This window comes from Coregonus clupeaformis, chromosome 23 (assembly GCF_020615455.1).
Source record: "Coregonus clupeaformis isolate EN_2021a chromosome 23, ASM2061545v1, whole genome shotgun sequence".
Taxonomy (NCBI): Eukaryota; Metazoa; Chordata; class Actinopteri; order Salmoniformes; family Salmonidae; genus Coregonus; species Coregonus clupeaformis.
This window is the reverse complement of record NC_059214.1, coordinates 28,015,907-28,040,540: the sequence shown is the minus strand read 5'-3', so window position 1 is coordinate 28,040,540 and position 24,634 is coordinate 28,015,907. Positions and strand designations below refer to the sequence as shown.

The following is a 24,634-nucleotide window of genomic DNA, read 5'->3' as shown; positions in this document are numbered from 1 at the left end:
GCTATGAGGCCTACCTCATATCCCTTCAGGGACGGTCCTACCAGGACCACTGGTCTCATAGAGGGGACCACGTCATAGGGAGGGATGTGTTCAGTCTGTAGTGGAGGTAGAGGGTTAGAGGGAGGACAGACACCTCAGCAACATGTAACATGCCATTCACCATTATTAAGTAGTTTTATTAGGTTTTATTACATGCCAAGAAAGTTTGTCTGTGTATTTACAGTGTTACTACTTATGTGCAATAACAACTTTATGCAACGTGTTACCAATGGATGTTGAATGAGAATGAGTATAACAGTAGCTGGATATATTACAGCTATCCGCTGTTAAGTGATGCTATTACGACATTTAGACAGTTCTGTTTTACTTCCTGATAATGTGCTGACAAAGTGTTATTACAAATACTGCCATCAGATTAAAGACGAGCTATCCAATTAATTTAATGCAGGGATGGGCAACTTTGATGGGGGTGGGGGTCAGTCTTACAGCTCATTTCCTGCAATTCTACACATTTTGCCATAGAGTGTAGAGAACTGTTTGCAGTTTTTAAAATGATATCTGAGTGAGAGTGACTAACATATCAATGGGGGCTCCCCAGTCGGTAATTCAACCATGACTACTACAAGTCTAGATAGCTGGCTAGACTAACTTCCAATCAAACATGGACTAATTGAGTGTCTGACATAACAAGAGAAAAACTGCTGATGCACAACCACATTTTGAAATTGCACCTTGTGTATTCTACTATTCTAACTCTCAACAGTAAGTTGAGACCACGACTGAGTGATCTGCGGCCTACAAAAGTGGGGCCACCAGTTGCCCATCCATGATTTAATGCAACCTCTATAGTTTTTTGGTCAATGAATTTAAAAGCATCATTAATCCCTGGACCTTGCCAGGGCTGGAATTAAATACAAGTAGACAGGTCTAAATGGTATTAAAGTGAGCTCAATCAGGTCTGCAAAGATACTTTATAGTATCTGTTGTTGTCGATTAGTTTACTCCAATTAGGGGAGAGGTGGTAGGGTTAGGGGAAAATAATAAAGGAAAATATATATTTAAAAAAAATATATATATATTTTATATATATATTTACAAAAATATATGGGGGATTGGAAATGATGCAGCCAATTACATTGATGGAAGCCACAATCTATTTGCAATATTAAAGCTGATCAAAAAAATATAGTATAGTTTTCATAAGAGATTCATGGGGGTGAATAAAGAGCAAATCAAACCTATAAGTTAGTATCATTCTGTATGCCTAAAATAGAAATAGAAACTTTGATATGGAGGATGACATGCCAACCGAACTTATGATTCTGGGTGCAACCAGTTTCTGTGAAGTTACAGATCTTGGAGGGTACCTGTTAGGGTTGTATGTGGATTAATGAATGAAAAGTCTGTTTACTACTCACCACCTTCTGCTTCTGTTTTCCTGTCAAAAAGAGAAAATAACTGATAAGTGCCTTTGAATGCAAAGCAGAGACCTTTTGTGCCTGTAGTACAAAACATTACAGTGATACCTTTTCAGTATTACAGTACTTTAATACCCAGTGGGTGGGTTGAAACAGTTGATGGAAATATTTGAATAGTACAATGGTGGATGCAAATAACTTATTATCACACAAATAAATGAAGTATCAAATATACAGTATGTATACAGTATATTAGTGGTCAAAACACTTGATTTATTTGTTGCTTATTTTCCAAACCTTCCTTTGTAGGTGACAGACATTGGTTGCACTTGATAACTAACTCTGAAGTTGCATTATCATATAAAAGTGTTTGGTGTCTTATAAATAAATTGAAATAAAGAGAGAGTATTATTTCAATTTATGTTTAGTGGCCCTCGCTATAAGATGGAGAAAATCCTTATAATTGGATAACGCAGAGTTTGGACTATATGGTTATGCTTGACTTAAAGCAAACTCATTGCAAGGACATAACGCTTGTCCATAATCCTCTTGGAGGAAGAGGAGGAGGAGCGGACTGAGAGTGCATGGCCCACCTCATTCCAGTCCAATACATGGCACATTCTGGAAGACACAAAGATCTAACAACTCCACATTCCATCCACCCAACCTCCAGCCACTGTTTTCCATTTGACATATTAACTTACTCGACAAGTTTGGATTGAGCAGGTGCAGCATTTTAAAGATATTAGACGAAAATGTAACAACATTTTTTTCGCTAGTGTAGAACAATGACATTGGGTACGTATACTCTGATAACCATTCAGTTCATAGTTCACAAATGTGAAGTAACTGACAGTTCTCACACTGGATTTGATATGTTAATAAACAACACACTGAGCAACAATGATATGTTATGTTAGAGACAGGGACAATTAGATCATAGCTCTGGTTGGTTAATGATTCATTCTGACAAACAACTAACGAGACGCTCCACCTGGTGAGACGCCCTTCCCTAATAGGCTTCTGTCTGGAGGCTCACCTGCAGAGGGAGGGTTAGGTTTGAACCCGCCTGAAACCATGTCTCCTAGACTGGAGGAGGAATTCCCACTGGACTTACTGCAAGGCACAAAGGATAACAGACAGAGAGAGAGAGAAGAATCATTAATGTGGAACACATTAATCACAGAGTCAAACAGAACTCCCATCCCCAGGAGAAACAGGGTCACTAACAATTCTCTTACTTTAATCAGTAATTGTATTATTACTTTAGACATCCTTGGTGTTTTAATGTTACTTTATTATTCTCAGTTATTGCCGTTTGCTTGTTTTTATCTCTTTAATTTTATTATTTTACTGTAAAGTGTGTTGCAGTGTTAAATGCACTTCTAAAATAAAGTTTGTGTCCATGTTGAATATTTAACAGTAGAATATAATTATCCAACAGTAGAATGTAATTGGATGAATACTATAAGTACATGGAAGACTATATAAGTATTGACTATACGTTGTTCCAGAAATGATTATGATAACACAGGGCTGGAATGAGCCGTGATCGTCTTGGAGATGATATCTATCACGGCACTATGTGAGACGACATACCCACTGTTTTACCACAACTGTTACATAATGTAACCCTCTGCAACATGAGGCCAACGGGGAAGACAAAATGTCCTTTAAAATAGACAACAAATAGTTAAAGCATAGCTGAGGAAAATTATATATGATGACGCATATAATCTCTTATCATATTAATGTCACCTAAGAAACACGTCACCAATCTGTTATTATGAGTAACCTCTGATCTCTTCTTATGAGTAATGTCTGATCTGTTATTATGAGTAACCTCTGATCTGTTATTATGAGTAATCTCTGATCTCTTCTTATGAGTAATGTCTGATCTGTTATTATGAGTAACCGCTGATCTGTTATTATGAGTAATCTCTGATCTCTTCTTATGAGTAATGTCTGATCTGTTATTATGAGTAATCTCTGATCTGTTATTATGAGTAATCTCTGATCTCTTCTTATGAGTAATGTCTGATCTGTTATTATGAGTAATCTCTGATCTGTTATTATGAGTAATCTCTGATCTCTTCTTATGAGTAATGTCTGATCTGTTATTATGAGTCATCTCTGATCTGTTATTATGAGTCATCTCTGATCTCTTCTTATGAGTAATGTCTGATCTGTTATTATGAGTAATCTCTGATCTGTTATGAGTAAACCACATAGTCACAGCAGAGTCAGGCCTGGAGTGGAGAGTAGGTGGCTTGTCATCGTACTTCAGTAACTTTTTATAATAACTTTTATAAATGCTTAATAAAGTTGTTTATAAATAGTTGATTAATGCTTATTCATGAAAGTTCTTATCAATTGTTGGCCCCTCTCCAATCCCCAACCCACCCTCTAACACAGCCCCTCCACCCAACCAAGCCCAACTTAGCACCTCAATACACCACCCCCAGCCCCTCTACCCAGGCTTTACCCGTAAGAGCGTGTGCCCCTCTTCTGCTCCTGCTGTAGACGAATGTTATCCAGTTTCAGAGGGCTGGGGATGAATCCGATCTCACAGCCCTCCTTCACCAGCCGGCCGATCCACCAGTCATTACTGTACTTCTGTAATGGGGAAGACAACATAAAACAACTCAATGACTGAAGTGTGTGTGCAGTGTGTGTGTGTGTGTGTGTTGAAGTGTTACATTCACAGACATATACACTCATTGCTGTACTTCTGTAGTGGGCAAGACAACACAAAACAACACAATCACTCAGAACAGAAGAGAGTATGTAAACTCCACAGACATACACACTATAAAGTATGTGACTATGGGCAAGGCAACACAAAACCAACGTCTTAGAATAGAACGGAAGAGAGTATGTAAACTCCACAGACATACCAGGCTGTATACACACTCTATGTGACTCCATTGATTCCAAAGCGGGACATGCATTATTGATATTGCTTCATCCATAATGGCCCGTGAACAGATGTGGCTTGAAGCAAACATAGGCTGTCTGAAATGGCACCCTATTCCCTAAATAGTGCACTACTTTTGGCCAGAGCTGGCACACTATTCCCTATATATGCACTACATAGGGAATAGGATGCCATTTGAGACGGAGCCATAGCTTTAGCAGTACAGTGTGTTATATATGCTGTACCTCTTTAATGTGCAGGAAGTCCTTGGCATCGAAGGAGATGGCGGTTCCTGCCACAGGGACATCCTCATCCAGGGCTCCACAGTAACTGACGTTAGTCTTCACAGCAAAGGCCACCGCTTTGGCCTGAGACGATACAGGAAACACCATGTATAAGAACAGTGCCTAACTAGCTAGATAAGCTTAACCATAACCCAGTGGGCATTGCTGGTAGCAAAGATGGTTTTAATGTGGTTGTAATTACATTGTACATTACATTGTAATCATTTAGCAGACGCTCTTATCCAGAGCGACTTACAGTTAGCGAGTGCATACATTTTCATACAGGCCCCCTGTGGGAAACGAACCCACAACCCTGGCGTTGCAAGCGCCATGCTCTACCAACTGAGCTACAGGGGACTACATAACGTAATTTCAACCAGCCTTGCCTGCTGGGACATTCCCAATGATAGGGGCCTTGTTCTGAAGGTATATGTCTGTGATAGTACAGTAGCATAGCATAAGGCTCCACAATAGGACACCTAGCAGAAATCTGTCTCACCTTGGCCCTCTCCAGCTGTACAGCAGCCAGCTGCTCCTTCTCCAGCTTGCCGCCTGTTGGCTCCTCCTCCAGGGAGACATCTGAGTCCGATGGTCGGCTAGTGTAGGAGTCAGCTGAACCCTGTAGTGGGACAAGATAACAGTTAGACAACAGTCAGACAATAAGCCAACAGTCAGATGGTCAGCTAGTGTAGGAGTCAGCTGAACCCAGTAGCGGGACAAGATAACAGTCAGACAACAGTCAGGCAACAGTCAGATGGTCAGCTAGTGTAGGAGTCAGCTGAACCCAGTAGCGGGACAAGATAACAGTCAGACAACAGTCAGGCAACAGTAAGATGGTCAGCTAGTATAGGAGTCAGCTAACCCTGGACAGGAACAAGACATTATGACATAGCTGAACCCCTCTGTAGTTCTCATTACTTTAAGGGCCAATTGATTCCGCGCTTACACAGTTCAGTGAAGTTTGTGAACTGTTGCATCACTATGAAAGCTGTAATACTGTATTGAACAGATATAAGGTAAGGCTAAATGGTTAGCATACTGTACATGTCCTAAATATTGCCAGAATGCAATGAATGAGCACTGAGTAGAGGTGGCAGTGATAGGCCTACAACCAGGTGCTACAGAGGGGGCGTCCGTACGTCATGTGGCTTGGAATATGCCTCTCCAAGTGGGATCAAAGGGACCCTGATTAAAGCCGGTGAGCCGTGCAACACAGGTCACAAATATGGGAAGGAGAGAGAGCGAGAACAGAGAGACAAGGACTGCAGGCTGGCACACGAGTGGCAAGACAGCTCCCTTTCTACATCAATACCCCTCAGGCTGAATGGAGCAGAGTGGACTAGTGTTAGAACTGACAGTGAGTGCCAGGGTAGATGACCAGTTTGACCACCATAATGTGTAGTATATGTGTAGTATTGTGTGGTACTGTGGTTGGTCATTGAAACTTCCACTACATTCACTGGAAGCAGCAGTGTAATTAATTTATCTAAAAGGTTCAAAGAAAGCTTGGTCAAGATCTGCTATCTTTTTTTGCTCGGTGCAACAAGGTTAGTCAATCTTCAAGCCCCTTGTTCCTTTTGTGTGGGATCTTTTGATTCCTGGATCAAAGTAGTCTATTTCTAATGCATTCAATAGTCCTTTCACAGGAAGCTGATTAGAATGAGACAGTAGTGGAGAGAGAGAGAGAGAGAGAGAGAGAGAGAGAGAGAGAGAGAGAGAGAGAGAGAGAGAGAGAGAGAGAGAGAGAGAGATAAAGATAAAGATAGATAAAGAGAGATAAAGAGAGATAAAGAGAGAGAAAGGGAGAGAAAGGGAGAGAAAGGGAAAGAAAGGGAGAGGGGGATAGAAAGAGAGAGAGACGGAGAGAGAGAGACAGAGAGATAGTGTGTCCCTGTCTCTGTGTGTTGCTTCCCTTGGTGGAGGTGAGTACTGTGGCTCAGCCCACCACCCAACCTCAGGCAGTCTCATGTCATTACGATCAGAAGAGCTGCACCCCGATACCACACACACACACAAACACACCACTCTATTAGCAACGAGTCAGTAGTTGCTGGGAGAGAGCCCGCTCCAACACCCACTCACTCAGTCAGAGCGGGAAAGAGGAAACAAGAGTGTGAAGAGGAGATAGAGGAAGATAGAGGGACAGACCGTGAAGAAAGAGAGAGTAGGGGATGAGAAGAAAGTGGCAGAGGGACAGAAAAAGGGGGATAGAGGGAGAAAGGTAGAGAGAGGGGGAGATTGAGAGAGGAGGAAGAGGGATAGATAAAGAGAGACAGACAGATTTCCTGTGACTGTGCCTCAAAACCAAATGTCTACCTGGCCCACCACAAATCCTGGACTTGAACAGCCTTTACGACCAGGTCCACCTATACAAGGCAGCAGTGCCCACCTTCGCCCATACCCTAAAGAATATCACCCTCACCGCAGACCCAACACCTCACACAGGAGCAACAGATCAACAGACACCCCGCCCAGACCAGCAAGAGACTCTCCCAGACCTGCGGGACCCCCCCCCCTGGACCTACACATAGAGGACCCCCGCCGATAGGACCTACATCCAGACCACAGCACCACCAGCCACATCCACACCCACACCCCAACCAATTAACACCCGCCCAAGTCAACCATGCCCACACCCCATTTAGGCCCCCTCAGATCAGACCTATGCCCCTCCTACCCACCCCATGCCCCCCACTCCCACAAAGAGGGCCTCAACATGAAAGTCACACATACGCCCAGGCCGTGAGCAGGCAAACAGGCCCAACCCCCACTCTTACACTAGCCAAGCCAATGGCATGTACCAGATGCTCAGCAGGCTCTGCTCACAATTACTGGCCTGAGGCCAAACCACACGAACAACAACATTAGACACTATGGAACACAAAGCCTTCACTATCTCATCCTGGAATATCCAAGGCCTGAGGTCATCTGCCTTTGGCCTAAAGAGCAGGACATTGTCATCCTACAAGAAACATGGTATAGAGGAGACGGACCCACTGGTTCCAGAGAGCTGGTAGTCCCATCCACCAAACTACCAGGTGTGAAACAGTGAAGGGACTCAGGGGGTATGCTAATTTGGTATAGAGCAGACCTAATTCACTCTATTAAATTAATCAAAACAGGAACATATTACATTTGGCTAGAAATTCAAAAGGAAATTATCTCAGCAGAGAAAAATGTCCTCCTGTGTGCTAGCTATATCCCCCCACTAGTATTCCCATGCTTTAATGAAGACAGTTTCTCCATCCTGGAGGGGGAAATCAATCATTTCCAGACCCAGGGACATAGTACTAGTCTGTGGTGACCTAAATGCCAGAACTGGACAAGAACCTGACACCCTCAGCACACAGGGGGACAAACACCTACCTGGAGGTGACAGCATTGCCTCCCCCTATGCCCAACTATGACAACATAACCAACAAAAACGGGTCACATCTCCTGCAGCTCTGTCACACGCTGGGTATGTACATAGTCAATGGTAGGCTTCGAGGGGACTCCTATGGTAGGTACACCTATAGCTCATCTCTTGGCAGTAGTACTGTAGACTACTTTATCCCTGACCTCAACCCAAAGTCTCTCAGAGCATTTACAGTCAGCCCACTGATACCCCTATCAGACCACAGCAAAATCACAGTCTACTTGAACAGAGCAATACTCAATCATGAGGCATCAAAGCCAAAGGAACTGAATAATATTAAGAAATGCTATAGATGGAAGGAAAGTAGTGTCGAAACCTACCAAAAAACAATTAGGCAACAACAAATTCAATCCCTTTTAGACAACTTCCTGGACAAAACGTTCCACTGTAATAGTGAAGGTGTAAACTTGGCAGAAGAAAACCTTAACAGTATATTTGACCTCTCAGCTTCCCTATCAAATATAAAAATCTCTAACAGAAAACCGAAGAAAAGTAACAACAATGACAAATGGTTTGATGAAGATTGCAAAAACCTAAGAAAGAAATTGAGAAACCTATCCAACCAAAAATATAGAGACCCAGAAAACCTGAGCCTACGCCTTCACTATGGTGAATCACTAAAACAATACAGAAATACACTATGGAAAAAGAAAGAACAGCATGTCAGAAATCAGCTCAATGTAATTGAAGAATCCATAGACTCTAACCACTTCTGGGAAAATTGGAAAACACTAAAAACAACACTAAAAAAACACGAAGAGCTATCTATCCAAAATGGAGATGTATGGGTAAACCACTTCTACAATCTTTTTGTCCCTATAACAAAGAACAAACAGCAGAAAAATATACATGATCAAATGCAAATCTTAGAATCAACTATTAAAGACTACCAGAACCCACTGGATTCTCCAATTACATTCAATGAACTACAGGACAAAATACAAACCTTCCAACCCAAAACGGCCTGTGGTGTTGATGGTATCCTCAATGAAATGATAAAATATACAGACCACAAATTCCAATTGGCTATACTTAAACTCTTTAACATCATCCTTAGCTCTGGCATCTTCCCCAATATTTGGAACCAAGGACTGATCACCCCAATCCACAAAAATGGAGACAAATTTGACCCCAATAACTACCGTGGAATATGCGTCAACAGCAACCTTGGGAAAATCCTCTGCATTCTCATTAACAGCAGACTTGTACATTTCCTCAGTGAAAACAATGTACTGGGCAAATGTCAAATTGGCTTTTTATCAAATTACCGTACGACAGACCACGTATTCACCCTGCACACCCTAATTGACATACAAACAAAACAAAACAAAGGCAAAAGTCTTCTCATGCTTTGTTGATTTCAGAAAAGCTTTTGACTCAATTTGGCATGAAGGTCTGCTATACAAATTGATGGAAAGTGGGATTGGGGGAAAAACATACGACATTATAAAATCCATGTACACAAACAACAAGTGTGCGGTTAAAATTGGCAAAAAACACACACATTTCTTTCCACAGGGCCGTGGGGTGAGACAGGGATGCAGTTTAAGCCCCACCTCTTCAACATATATATTAACGAATTGGTGAGGGCACTAGAACAGTCTGCAGCACCCGGCCTCACCCTACTAGAATCTGAAGTAAAATGTCTAATGTTTGCTGATGATCTGGTGCTTCTGTCACCAACCAAGGAGGGCCTTCAGCAGCACCTAGATCTTCTGCACAGATTCTGTCAGACCTGGGCCCTGACAGTAAATCTCAGTAAGACAAAAATAATGGTGTTCCAAAAAAGGTCAATTTGCCAAGACCTCAAATACAAATTCCATCTAGACACCGTTGCCCTAGAGCACACAAAAAACTATACATACCTCGGCCTAAACATCAGCACCACAGGTAAATTCCACAAAGCTGTGAACAATCTGAGAGACAAGGCAAGAAGGGCCTTCTATGCCATCAAAAGGAACATAAAATTCGACCTACCAATTAGGATCTGGCAAAAAATACTTGAATCAGTTATAGAACCCATTGCCCTTTATGGTTGTGAGGTCTGGGGTCCGCTCACCAACCAAGAATTCACAAAATGGGACAAACACCAAATTGAGACTCTGCATGCAGAATTCTGCAAAAATATCCTCTGTGTACAACGAAAAACACAAAATAACGCATGCAGAGCAGAATTAGGCCGATACCCGCTAATTATCAAAATCCAGAAAAGAGCCGTTAAATTCTATAACCACTTAAAAGGAAGCGATTCCCAAACCTTCCATAACAAAGCCATCACCTACAGAGAGATGAACTTGGAGAAGAGTCCCATAAGCAAGCTGGTCCTGGGGCTCTGTTCACAAACACAAACAGACCCCAAAGAGCCCCAGGACAACAACACAATTAGACCCAACCAAATCATGAGAAAACAAAAAGATAATTACTTGACACATATGGGAAGAATTAACAAAAAATAGAGCAAACTAGAATTTTATTTGGCCCTAAACAGAGAATACACAGTGGCAGAATACCTGACCACTGTGACTGACCCAAACTTAAGGAAATCTTTGACTATGTACAGGCTCTCAAGAGAAGACAGGCTATGTGCACACTGCCCACAAAATGTGGTGGAAACTGAGCTGCACTTCCTAACCTCCTACCAAATGTATGACCATATTAGAGACACAAATTTCCCTCAGATTACACAGATCCACAAAGAATTCGAAAAAACAAACCCAATTTTGATAAACTCCCTTATCTACTGGGTGAAATACCACACTGTGCCATCACAGCAGCAAGAGTTGTGACCTGTTGCCACAAGAAAAGAGCAACCAGTGAAGAACAAACACCATTGTAAATACAACCCATATTTATGTAGAAAACAACGACCATGCCCCGGCTTCTTGGGGGTGGCTGCATCGCCGTCTGGGGCTGGCGAGTACCTGTGTTAGGCTGGTGGTAGGACCAAGGGCGTGTGTAGGGCTGGGCTGAGTGAGAGTGGCGAGGTTCACACGTGTCAGGCCTCCCTCTGCCACGACTATGATGCCTGGTTTCTGGGCTGTGGGTTCCACAGTGGTGTAGCCTGTCTCAGCTGTTTTTTACGTTCGATGGCAAACTCAGCCACGGGGCCGAAGAGCAGTCCGGCGACCACTGGGAGCTTTCTCAGCGTCCGTCTGGAGTCATCGGACATTGGGGCTTGAGCGAGCCAGACCTGGTGACGAGTCACAACAAGGGTGGACATCAGTCGCCTAGTTCTCTGGTCATGAACGCAAACGCTTGAAGAGATGCGTCATTCAGGTTGCAGAGATCCAGGTCTGTGTGCTCCGGCTGGAGCATCCTGTTCTGTGCTAGCATGAGCACTGAGGAGGAGTTCCCAATGCGGGCCGCTGTGTCATAGGCCCGTGACAGTAGCTCATCTGTGGCCCTGCACTGAGGTCTGGGGCATTGGGCGTCATCTTTCAGGGCTTCATCTGGGGAGAGCATTAGCTCTGCTATGCATTCATCCACCTTAGGCATATGGTCCAGCCCATGTTGTTTTGCGTCGCGCATGGCAGATAGCGTCCTACTGTCCTTGCCGTGGTGGGCAAGGGCCCGTGGGTCGGCCCAGCATATCTGAAGCTCTGTAAGAAAAGCCGGTGAAGGTGGCACACTGAACGGTGTAGCTGCCGGGGCCTTCTTAAAGAATGGGTTAGCTGCAGGGGCTGTGGCTTGAGGGTCATCAAGCTCTAGCCTAGCTAAGGCCGCACACAGGACCGCGCGTAGTGAGGCAGAGCTTCCTTCTGACTCTGTGTGATCAGAGCCTCTGAATGACTCCTCTGACCCATCTTTAGTGTTGAGACTGAATGGGTCCACAACACTGGTTGGCACCTCCTTCACCATGTTGGGTGTGTCATCATCCTGGTCACTAAAGTACCGGTTGGATGCCCGAGTGGACAGCAGGTCATCATCCCGGCTATCTGAGTCCTCTGTTGCATCCCCCATGCTGAAGGGTGTGCTAGAGGGCCCCAACTCAGGGGGCTTGAAGGAACGCAAAAGCGTTTTAGCTGCTCTATCTCAGAGGATAAGGAATCGACCTTCCGAGTGAGGCTCTTATTTTTTATTTATTTTTACCGGGGTAGCGCCATCGGTTTCGTGGGCTTTCTCTCTTTTGGTGGCCCTGGGTGGGTCCTGGCGAACAACGCCAGGCGCTGGTAAATTATCTGTGAAAACCCATGCCCTCAACTCTGGCTAGCCGCGCTTCCCTCACTTTCACAGGCAGGATGGCGCAGTTAACACAGGGGTCAGAAAGGGCCTCACGCAGGTGGCCAACACCTAGGCAGGTGGGGCACAGGTCATGACCATCTTCTACTTGTAGTTCAGCTCCACAAGAGGAGCAGCCATACATGCCCAGCATCATGGTGATGCGGTGTTCTCTCAGCTCAGAATGTGAAGAAAATAAACGATCAAATATAAATATTTCTTATGCAATTCTTATGCGATACACTGATTCATCAAATTAACTAATATAATAGTAGCCGAAGACTGTATACAACAGCTACCACAATACACAGCAACGGTAGAGAGCTACAATAATCTGGCGGGAGCTGTACAGCACCCACAAAAATAATTTCGGGTGAGCCTAGCTATGAACACAGGGCTGGAGCAGGAGCGGTAACATGTTTAAACGTAGGCTTATTTATGCGAAACACGCACGAATGGCCGTCGTTTGGTGAGCCAAGCTGACAACACACAGTGGCAGCTATGTGGAGTTGGTAAGCTAGCTGACAACACACAGTGGCAGCTATGTGGAGTTGGTAAGCTAGCTGACGACACACAGCGGCAGATAGGTTGAGTTAGTAAACTGGGTAGCTAGCTAGCTTGTAGCATGCTAGTAATACCAGGGGAGAGGGATGCTTAGGGGAGGCAATCCGAATCTCACGTCATATAGCTGGCTAGGCTAACAATCTTCCTAGTTGTGGTTATCTAGGGAAGTGACCCGTTCGAGTTTTAAATAGTCGAAGGACGACTAGTGCTCGGTGGCTTCGATAACGAGCACAGCAGTGGAGGATAATTTGACAAGGTTAGCACCGGAGTACGGTGGCCAACACACACACTAGCTGGTGGGCTAAGTCAGCACAAGACAAGGAAGCTTGATATCCTCCGATAAAAGGGATAGGTAGGGGAGAGCTGTCACACAGCCTTGGAAGACGAATTTCGCGCTCTGACTCACAGGTCACAGGCTGCGGTGACAGACTGACAGTACACATAACTCACACAGAGTTTAGTTTACCCTACCGGGACCTGGGAAGATGCAATCCGAAAAACAGGAGCAGCGGAGCAGTCAACTTGCGCGATACGGCTAAGCTAACTTTGCGAGAAGAAATAAGAGACAGTGCGTGGTCTGACGTACGGTTTTATATGAACCGCGGGGCACGTCCTCCCACACTTGTTGTTATTTTTACTCGACCTGCGTGGAGCGCGAGGGATATAATCCATACTTTGAACCTTACTGATGGTCTGAAAGGTATGAAGTAGAACCTACGCTTGCTCCTGTATGCACTCATGAAGCTGGTTGAGAGAATACCAAGAGTGTGCAAAGCTGTCATCAAGGCAAAGGGTGGCTACTTTGAAGAATCTCAAATATAAAATATATTTTCATTTGTTTAACACTTTTTTGGTTACTACATGATTCCATATGTGTTATTTAATAGTTTTGATCTCTTCACTATTATTCTACAATGTAAAAAATTGTAAGAATAAAGAAAAACCTTGAATGAGTAGGTGTGTCCAAACTTTTGACTGGTAGTGTATATATAAATTAGCAAAAATGTCTAAAAACCTTATTTTGCTTTGTTTTTTGGGGTATTGTGTGTAGACTGATGAGGGGGGAAAAAACTATTTTACCCATTTTAGAATAAGGCTGTAACCTAACAAAATGTGGGAAAAAACGTGAATACTTTCCGAATCCACCGTATAGGGGCTATGGCTGCAAGGCTCTCTGTACAATATTGAATGGCTTGTTGATGGCTTGGCGTGGCAGAGTATCATGTTTCTCTGTGTATCAGCGATGAGCCTAAGTCCCAGGTAAACATTGACAGCTATTCTCTCATACTCGTCTCACAAAGAGTAAACAAACAATATAGCTCTCAACCTAACCTCCATATCTCCTCTCCACTCTCAACCTAACCTCCCCATCCTCTGGTACAAGCCAAGTGTGCCACACTGGAACCCACATGCCTCTCCTCAACTGCCATCTAACTGATGATAGTATCAGAATATGAAAAAAGATATGATTCATTTGGAAGATAAAATTAGTATCTGATAACTTGGTCACTAAACCCATCTTAAATATAGTAAATAATTCACAAAGGCTGCCTTTACATACACCTTAGCCAAATATGTTTAAACTCAGTTTTTCACAATTCCTGACATTTAATCCTAGTAAAAATTCCCTGTTTTAGGTCAGTTAGGATCACCACTTTATTTTAAGAATGTGAAATGTCCGAATAATAGTAGAGAGAATGATTTATTTCAGCTTTTATTTCTTTCATCACATTCCCAGTGGGTCAGAAGTTTACATACACTGTCACGCCCTGACCTTAGAGATCACCTTTATTCTCTGTTTGGTTAGGTCAGGGTGTGATTTGGATAGAATCTAGTGTATTCTATTTCTATGTTGGCCGGGTGTGGTTCCCAATCAGAGGCAGCTGTCGATCGTTGTCTCTGATTGGGGATCATACTTAGGCAGCCATTTTGCCTACCTTTAGTTGTGGGATCTTGTTTCTGTTTCTGTTTAGGCTTGTTGCTGTTAGCCTTTAGAACTTTACGTTCAGTTGCTTTTGTTACGTTATCAAGCGTTTATTTAAATAATTAAAACATGTACGCATACCACACTGCACCTTGGGCCAATCCTTTATACAACGGACGTGACATACACTCAATTTGTATTTGTTAGCATTGCCTTTAAATTGTTTAACTTGGGTCAAACATTTCGGGTAGCCTTCCACTAGCTTCCCACAATAAGTTGGGTGAATTTTGGCCCATTCCTCCTGACAGAACTGGTGTAACTGAGTCAGGTTTTTAGGCCTCCTTGCTCGCACACACTTTTTCAGTTCTGCCCACACATTTTCTATAGGATTGAGGTCAGGGCTTTGTGATGGCCACTCCAATACCTTGACTTTGTTGTCCTTAAGCCATTTTGCCACAACTTTGGAAGTATGCTTGGGGTCATTGTAAATTTGGAAGACTAATTTGCAACCAAGCTTTAACTTCCTGACTGATGTCTTGAGATGTTGCTTCAATACTGTATATATATATATATATATATATATATATATATATATATATATATATTTATTTATTTTTTGCTCCTGAACTTCTTCTACTCTCAACCTCTCCGATCATTTTAATGATGTCCATCCGGTTTGCTTCTATATGCCATATCTTTCTAACTGTGCTCTTTCCCAAAAGCTCCCAACATACAACCTTTATACTTATTATGGACACAGTATGCTTACATTATTAGCTATCTTTGTTATTATTTGTTGTTATTTGTTATTAGTCCCATCCTTCAACTCTATTCAATACCTACCATCTATCTCTTAACACCATCCATATAGGATTTCTATTTGCCATATATATTTCAACCGTACTGTGATGTTTTACAAAAGTTCTGAACCTTTCTATTCTCATTGCTTCTACATATTGTGAATTAAAAATAAAAAAAATTGTTAAAAGTATTATTATATTATTGATTGATTGACTATGACTTTTCAGATCACCCAGTAATGCTATCTGCAAGGTTAGTTCCAGGTAAATATTGCAATCCTTTAGCCATTCCTGGACCTGTGTCCAAAAACAAGCTACAAATGGACAGAACCAAAACAAATGATCTAATGATTCTGTCTCTTCACAGCAAAATCTGCAGAGCTGGGAAGATTGTATCCCCCATATAAATAACATTCTATTGGTAGCAAGAATTTTATATAATAATTTAAATTGAAAGATTCTAATTTTTGAATCCGGTGTCGTTTTGCGTGTCAGTTCATAAACACTATGCCATGGGATCGGTACGTCAAAGATCTCTTCCCAACTATTTTGCAATCTATATGGGACGGCTGTCAATCCTTTGGTCCTTAAGTGAAACTGATATACTTTTTTATTTATCACAGTTTTCCTTAACCAATTATGTTCTTTAATGCAAGGACCGACAGACAAGTTCCTTACTTTCTCCCCCTTCCACTTTCCTCTCCCACTTTTGCGGTAAGGCTGCAATTATTTGGTTGTAATTTTGGGTAGAGCAGACATTTCCATATGTTTTTGTTAGCTGCATGTGCGACATAACTCCACCAGTCCTACCGATTATATCATTTACGAAGATTATACCTTTTTTAAACATTCTGTCAAAAAATAAAGGTTTTTTGTCAATTAGTATATTTGAATTTAACCACAATATTTGTTGCATTATTTGTTCTGTCGTTTCTGGAGGATTAAATTGAAATTGCAACTAACTTTCTATGGCTTGTTTTAGAAATAGTGACTGAAAGTGAGAGGTTGTAATCTGAATAAAGTGAAAAAGGCCTTTCGTGAACATTGGGTGAGACAATTTTACTAATTTGCTTGAGAACCAGTTCGGATTTAAGTATAACTTTTGTATGACTGAAGCTTTTAGTGATAGGTCTAATGCTTTAATATTTAATAATTTCTGTCCTCCGAATTCATATTCATTATATAAATATGCTCTTTTAATTTTGTCTGGCTTGCCGTTCCAAATAAAATTGAATATTTTTTTCTCATATAATTTAAAAAACTGTTCGCTAGGCGTAGGCAAGACCATAAGCAAATAGGTAAACTGGGATAATACTAAAAAGTTAATCAGGGTGATTTTTCCACAAATTGACAGGTATTTTCCTTTCCATGGTAGTAAGATCTTATCTATTTTTTTATGTATTCCGAGTATATCCACATCACCATCAGACCATTTTATTGGTAAACTACATGGTAATGTAAAATTTTTATTTTTTTGTGATCCAATACGTAATATAGTACATTTGTCATAATTTGGTTGTAATCCAGAGAGGTTAGAAAATGTATCTAGATCCTCTATGAGGCTGTGGAGGGATTCTAGTTGTGGATTTAAAAGAAAACATGAATCATCAGCGTACAATGACACCTTTGTTTTTAAGCCCTGTATTTCTAATCCTCTGATGTTATTATTGGATCTGATTTTAATAGCTAAAATCTCGATGGCCACAATAAATAGATATGCCGATAGTGGACAACCTTGTTTCACTCCTCTTGACAGTTTAAAACTTTCTGAGAAATAGCCATTATTTACTATTTTACACCTAGGGTTACTATACATGATTTTGACCCATTTTATAAGAGATTCTCCTAAATTGAAATGCTCCAGGCATTTATATATAAACCCCAGTCGAACTTTATCAAATGCCTTTTTCGAAGTCTGCTATGAATAGCAGGCCTGGTTTCCCATATTTTCCATAGTGTTCTATTGTTTCCAATACTTGCCTTATATTATCTCCAATGTATCTTCCATGTAAAAAACCTGTCTGATTAGAATGAATAATATCCGACAATACATTTTTAATTCTATGCGCTATACATTTTGCTAGGATTTTTGCATCACAACACTGAAGTGTAAGGGGCCTCCAATTTTGTAAATGGACTGGATCTTTATATTTTCCACTTGTATCTTGTTTCAGTAATAATGAGATCAGACCTTCTTCTTGAGTGTCAGATAATCTACCATTTACATAGGAGTGGTTAAAACATGCTAATAACGGTCCTCTTAGTATATCAAAAAAGGTTTGGTATACCTCGACTGGTATGCCATCCAACCCTGGAGTTTTCCCGGACTTAAAGTCTTTAATTGCATCCAGAAGTTCCTCCTCTGTAACGTCACCTTCACATGAGTCTTTCTGTGTGGCTGTTAATTTGACATTATCAATAGGAAAAAAATCCCTACAATTAGCTTCAGTTAGAGGAGATGGAGGCGACTGAAAAGAAAACATATGCTTAAAGTACTTTGTTTCTTCCTTCAAAATATCATTTGGTGAATTATGGGTGACTCCGTCAATTGTAACCAATTTTTCCCCATATTCCATCCAGTTTGCTTTATTTTTATAATATATTACACTTGATCTTTCTTGAATAAGTTTCTCCATTTCTTTTTGTTTTTCCTCTAATTTATTCTGAGCCTCTATGTTACAGTTTTTATTGCCATCTATCTGTTCTGTTAGACTTTCTATTTCCTTTCTTAGTATAAACTATTTTGACCTAAATTGCTTTTGTTTTCGAGATGAGTCCTGAATTGCATGGCCTCTAAAGGCACATTTAAAGGTGTCCCATACAATAAGGGGATTCGCTGTACCTATGTTATGTTGGAAAAAGTCAGTTATAAATTCCTTTGTTCTAATTATAAATAAATTATCATCCAATAGGCTTTGATTAAATTTCCAATATCCTCGCCCACGTGGAAATTCAGTAAGAGTAATGTATATGCCTATTATATGATGGTCCGACCGCATTCTGTCCCCTATCAACACTTTTTTTTACTTTTGGTGCCAACGAGAATGAGATAAGAAAGAAGTCAAGACGACTAGCTTGATTCAGTCTCCGCCATGTATATCTCACTAGATCAGTATATTTAAGCCTCCATATATCTACTAGTTCTAATGTATCCATGACATTCACAATTTCCTTAAGAGCATGTGGGTGATTGTTTGTGGTGTGATTACCTTTACGGTCCATTGAGCTATTTAAAACAGTATTATAATCCCCCACCATAATAATATTGTCTTGAGTTGCTTGCAGGCTTGATAATGGATTATATATATTGTCAAAGAATTGTGGATCATCATTATTTGGTCCGTAAAGGTTAATGAGCCATATCTGTTTATGGTCCAATAACATATTTAAAATAATCCATCTACCTTGCGTATCTATTTGGACAATTTGCACATTCGGATCGAAATTACTATTAATTAATATCATCACCCCTTTTGAATTTATTTTCCCATGGGAGAAGTATATTTCCCTCCCCCATTATTTTTTCCACGCTACTTCATCTCGAATTGTTGAATGAGTTTCCTGTATACAATAGATATTATATTCCTTCTCTTTGAGCCATGTAAATATTGTTATTATTTTGTTATTGTCAGCTAAGCCATTACAATTATAACTGGCTATACTTATTTCACCATACACCATAATGAGATACAAGTTTCAAGTCTATTTATCATTATATATGTTTGTAAATTTACCAATAAAAAATAGCGTAATGATTGAGTGTCCATATAATAAATATAGCTGTACCGTGATATTTGCATTGCTACGGAGTAACCCTTCAATTGTTCTCCACTAATTCCCCCGCTAAAGCCCCTCCCCATCCCAAGTTGAGCCGTCATCCCAGTGATCAGCATCCCACCCACGTCCCTCCGTATCCCTAAGGCCCCGAGAGGCCAGGACCCATCCATCGAAAACAGCACACAGTGCCACCCACAAAACAGAAGCAGATTAACCGCCAAAAGCATTTCCAATGCTTTCACCTCTCTCTATATATATATCTATATAACTATTTTTTTTAAATTATGCATATCCTATTTTCCATCATTATCAATTAATATGCGTAATAATGTCGGCAGTTCACGCGTAGGATTCTAACATATAACCCGGATTGCCATTGTATTACATTTAATTAATTGACAAGCAATTATTATCCTAGCAAATAATTCCCGTTACACTGAGAACACCAGATAGGTTACACTGAGAACACCAGATAGATAGGGTACACTGAGAACACCAGATAGGTTACACTGAGAACACCAGATAGATAGGTTACACTGAGAACACCAGATAGGTTACACTGATAACACCAGATAGATAGGTTACACTGAGAACACCAGATAGATAGGTTACACTGAGAACACCAGATAGATAGGTTATACTGAGAACACCAGATAGATAGGTTACACTGAGAACACCAGATAGATAGGTTACACTGAGAACACCAGATAGATAGGTTACACTGAGAACACCAGATAGGTTACACTGAGAACACCAGATAGGTTACACTGAGAACACCAGATAGCCAGTAGTTACACAGAAGGAAATTACTTTGACTAGTGGCTACAAAGTATTCTTAAAGCCAATCCAACTCTAGATTCATTAATGTGGGTCAAGAGAGACTACAAAGGAATTAAAGATTAGAACAAGTGTGATATCTGTTTGCGCCACTTCACACTGGGGGGGGAGAAGTGCTTGTCGGAGGCATGCCGTCATGACACACTTTAAAGGTGCTACATCTAGAATGTCTCCGAATGTCTCCCCCATGTAGAAGTTGGGTGAATTGCAACAGCACTAGGCTGCATTCAAAACAAATCTCCCCCCTCCTCCGCATCCCATTTCCCGTTAATATGGCGGAGACTCGTGCTTGAGCATTTTACTTTCGGTTTTGGACCACCAGTTTCAAACAGCTGTAAAAACAATATTTTTGTTATTGAAAATATATTTCACAGCGATTTAGATGGTACAATGATTCCCTACAGTATTCTGTACTTGTTTTCTCACATAAACTGAAATTGAGCGAACAGTGTAGAATTTTAACAACCCGGAAAATTACAGAGCGATTTCTACATTGGCCGATTGACACGATTTCCAGTAGATAACACATCCACAAAGTCTAAACAGCTTTCCCATTTTGACAACAGATGCTGCTTTGGTGGGAGAAATCAATAGGCGAATATCACAGCCAATCACAACACTGGCGGGTAATACTGTGAAACACTATCATTACACTATTACTGCAGATATATTATGGACATTTTCTGAAATTACAATGCCAAAATTCTAACAAGATCATAAGTGTATCACCTTTAAAACATTCCTAAAATGACTTGTAGTGGGCACAAGGCACCCGCCACCTCTCCCACCACTACCAACACCAGGCCACTCACACACTACTAGGTCACTAGTGAGAGAGTGATCTATGAGTGTCAAGGAAGCTGGGCTTGAGTCCATCAAGGATAAGGCCACACTCATGCCTTATCTGTTGAGACGCCTAGGAAGATGCTGTCTGAAAATGGCAGCCACTAACACTTCCAGGCCAGTGATAAGCACTGATAACAGTCTACAGGACCATTAGGAGCTATTCTGGAGCAGAGATGCCTTAAAGAAGTTTAGTACTGCTGGGTAACAACAAGACATCCTTTTACAGGAGAGATGGATTAAACAAATGTATAAGACTTGGCGGTCACACTTTATTGGGATAGTCCAGATAGTCCATCTGTAGATGCTCTACAGATGGTCATACAATCAACATTTTTTTACATTTTAGTCATTTAGCAGACGCTCTTATCCAGAGCAATTTACAGTTAGTGAGTGCGTACATTTTTCATACTGGCCCCCCGTGGTAATCTAGCGGCCAGCTATTTAAACTTGTAGTAATCATGGTCGAATTACCGCATTGATTTTGTTAGTCAGTCTCACTCAGATATCATATGAAAAACTGCAAACAGTTCTCTCCACCCTATGGCAAAATGTTTAGAATTGCACGATATTTGCTGTAAAACAGCTAATTATCCTCTCCGCCCCCTGGCAAAATGAGTAGAATTGCATGAAATGAGTTATAATATTAAAAAATCTTCTCTCTGCCCCATGGCAAAATGTGTAGAATTGCAGCAAACTTGCTTTAAGCAGCAACATTTTCTCTACATGGCAAAATGTGTAGAACTGCGGCCCCTCATGATGAGTTCAGATTTTTTGTAGCCCCCACCCCAATCAAAGTTGCCCATCCCTGCTGTAGAGCATCAGATGGACTATCCAAATAAAGTGTTACTGATTTGGCCAGGTCTTGATGAACCTATTGGAGCTGGTCCCCAAGTAAGGACAAACAAATTAACCAGAACATACAGTAAGAGAAATGTATTGGAAATAGAAAAGATTATGACCGTGTAATAATAGTGCAATTACAGTGTAATTTCTTGACAATGTGATGTAAATAATATTATGTTTTGTTTCGTAAATCTACAGGAAAACAGATGGAGGCAGAGAGTGTGAAAAGGCACGTTAGATCCCTGCTCAGTGTGAATATACACTCCCCTCTCCCTCCCTTCCCTCCCCTCACCTCTATCCATCCCTTTCCTCCCTCCCTTCACTCCCCTCTCCCTCCCTTCACTCCTCTCTCCCTCCCTTCACTCCCCTCTCCCTCCCTTCACTCCTCTCTCCTCTCTCCCTCCCTTCACTTCACTCCCCTCTCCTCTCTCCCCCCTACACTCCTTTCTCCCTTCCTCCACTCCTCTCTCTCCCTCCCTTCACTCCCCTCCTCTCTCCCTCCCTACACTCCTCTCTCCCTCCCTACATTCCTCTCTCCTCTCTCCCTCCCTTCTCTCCTCTCTCCCTCCCTCCCTTCTCTCCTCTCTCCCTCCCTTCACTCCTCTCTCCCTCCCTACATTCCTGTCTCCTCTCTCCCTCCCTTCTCTCCTCTCTCCCTCCCTTCACTCCTCTCTCCCTCCCTTCACTCCTCTCTCCCTCCCTACATTCCTCTCTCCTCTCTCCCTCCCTTCTCTCCTCTCTCCCTCCCTTCACTCCTCTCTCCCTCCCTTCACTCCCTACCCAGCCCAAAAACGTTTTTCTCTTGTTGATGCCCATCACACGTCAATATAAAGTTGGGTTGCTCCATAGCAATTGAGTATAATGGTTGTGTGTATGAAGACCTATTCTAGCCTTGTGTAGTGAAACAGACACATCTCTTTGCATTGATATGACTGTGGTACTGCTCTGTGTTTTGGACCTATGATCATCTGCATTCCTATGTCTGTGTTGTCTGTACTATACATGCTTCCATCTGAGAGAAAGAGTGAAAGGAGAAAACAACAGAGAGAGAGAAGGAAAATGGTGGGACGCTGTCCCTTTAAATGAGAGACAAAACGCTTGCAGCTCTCTGTTCCAAAGGGCTACATAATGATACATTAAGCAATCACAACCTTAAAGGGAAGGCTAGGGCTTTGCTGGCTAAACACACACACATACAGAGAGTTACAGCGTGTACTGGCTAATCAGTCATCCAAAGACATGGTAGATGGTATAGAGAGAGTCCTGTATGTCTAGATCAGTGGATGTTCAATGATATGGAATGAAGGAATGAAGGGTTCATCTAGCTTGTTCTCCTTCAGTGGCATCAGAAAACAACATTAGCCTTGGAGAACCACACAGAGAACCATACAGAGAACCAGAACCATAAAGAGAACCATAGAGAGAACCAGAACCATGCAGAGAACCATACAGAGAACCATAAAGAGAACCAGAACCATGCAGACGACCATACAGAGAACCAGAACCATGCAGAGGACCATACAGAGAACCATAAAGAGAACCAGAACCATGCAGACGACCATACAGAGAACCAGAACCATGCAGAGGACCATACAGAGAACCATACAGAGAACTGTGCAGTAACACAGAGACACATGCATCCCTCTCCTCCATTCCCTTCCCCCCATGATCCACACACCTTCTCTTATTCACGCTGAGTCTCCACCCTCCTCCGACCCTGTGTGTGTGTGTCTGAGTGCATATTGTGTGTGTTTGCATGTTCAACCAGTGTCAACTCTATGGTGTTGTCAATACACAGGCACCTCTCTCTCTTTCTCAGACACACACACAATGAGAAAATAACAGCACGGCACAGGCAATTAACACTGCTTACACCGTCTAGCCCTCCACCATAACCCCTTACTCACCGCCTCCGAGTCTTCGAATCCATGTAGGTACAAATTATCATACATGGAGGTTTAATATTCCAACAAGCACCTCTTGACGAATTGACAAAAAGAGTAACGATGGATTGAAGCACCAGCACCAGAGATGGATTAATGGGGGTTACATTCCCTCTAGATAGAAAACAACCACACCAAAGCAGAAATGTGAAAAAGCCCCTTCTTATTGTTTGTCTCCCTTAGCCTTGAGAGTGAATTTGATGTTTTTGCCCCAAGCTTAAAGAGTTGTCCTTAAACCCATAATAAGGCAACGCAGAGCTTCAGTTATCCCCAGAGGCTGCTTTCTAGATCCAGACCTGGCATTTTATCTGCCTTCCAAACGAAGAGCCAACTGTTCCTCAATCATAGGCTGATGACAAAGCAGGGAGGCAGGCTGCTGATTGGCTGCTTCATGCTCCAGTCAGCTTGAGCGAGCATTCTCACTGATGGTGAATAAGGGAGAGAAGAGGAGAGGAGATGGGGGTCTGTAGCTTGAGCGCAGCAGCCTTTCCCCTCCATCTCTGACTGGGGTCTCTTGTAATTTTCTACCAGTGTCTAATACCCTCTGTTGTATTCTCTCTCTCTCTCTCTCTTTACCTCTATTCCCTCCCATTTCTCTTTTTATTTTCCTCTGTCATATGGTGGCTTGGTGAAGAGGCTAATGTGTGTGTGTGTTTTTTTATTTTTTAGAACCCTTATTTTACCAGGTAAGTTGACTGAGAACACATTCTCATTTACAGCAACAGCCTGGGAAATAGTTACAGGGAGAGGGGGGATAAATGAGCCAACTGGAAGCTGGGGATGATTAGGTTGCCATGATGGTATGAGGGCCAGATTGGAAATTTTGCCAGGTCACCGGGTTAACA

General features: G+C 41.9%; 1 protein-coding gene across 3 annotated transcripts in view; it reads right to left on the bottom strand.

The window, feature by feature from the left end:
• cacnb4a (calcium channel, voltage-dependent, beta 4a subunit) overlaps window positions 1-24,634 on the bottom strand; it is a 68,106-nt gene that overhangs the window by 14,767 nt on the left and 28,705 nt on the right. The window contains exons 1-7 of one of the 3 annotated variants that reach the window (XM_041844758.2): window positions 23,754-24,125; window positions 5,119-5,238; window positions 4,581-4,703; window positions 3,904-4,034; window positions 2,458-2,534; window positions 1,419-1,438; window positions 15-95 (exon numbers count right to left, since the gene is read on the bottom strand). In XM_041844758.2, the coding sequence (XP_041700692.1) occupies window positions 15-95; window positions 1,419-1,438; window positions 2,458-2,534; window positions 3,904-4,034; window positions 4,581-4,703; window positions 5,119-5,238; window positions 23,754-23,798 (597 nt within the window). In that variant the 5' untranslated portion in view covers window positions 23,799-24,125. Of the gene's footprint in view, window positions 1-14; window positions 96-1,418; window positions 1,439-2,457; window positions 2,535-3,903; window positions 4,035-4,580; window positions 4,704-5,118; window positions 5,239-23,753; window positions 24,126-24,634 lie in introns of those variants that run through there. The other 2 variants (XM_041844755.2, XM_041844757.2) reach the window with 2 other exon arrangements.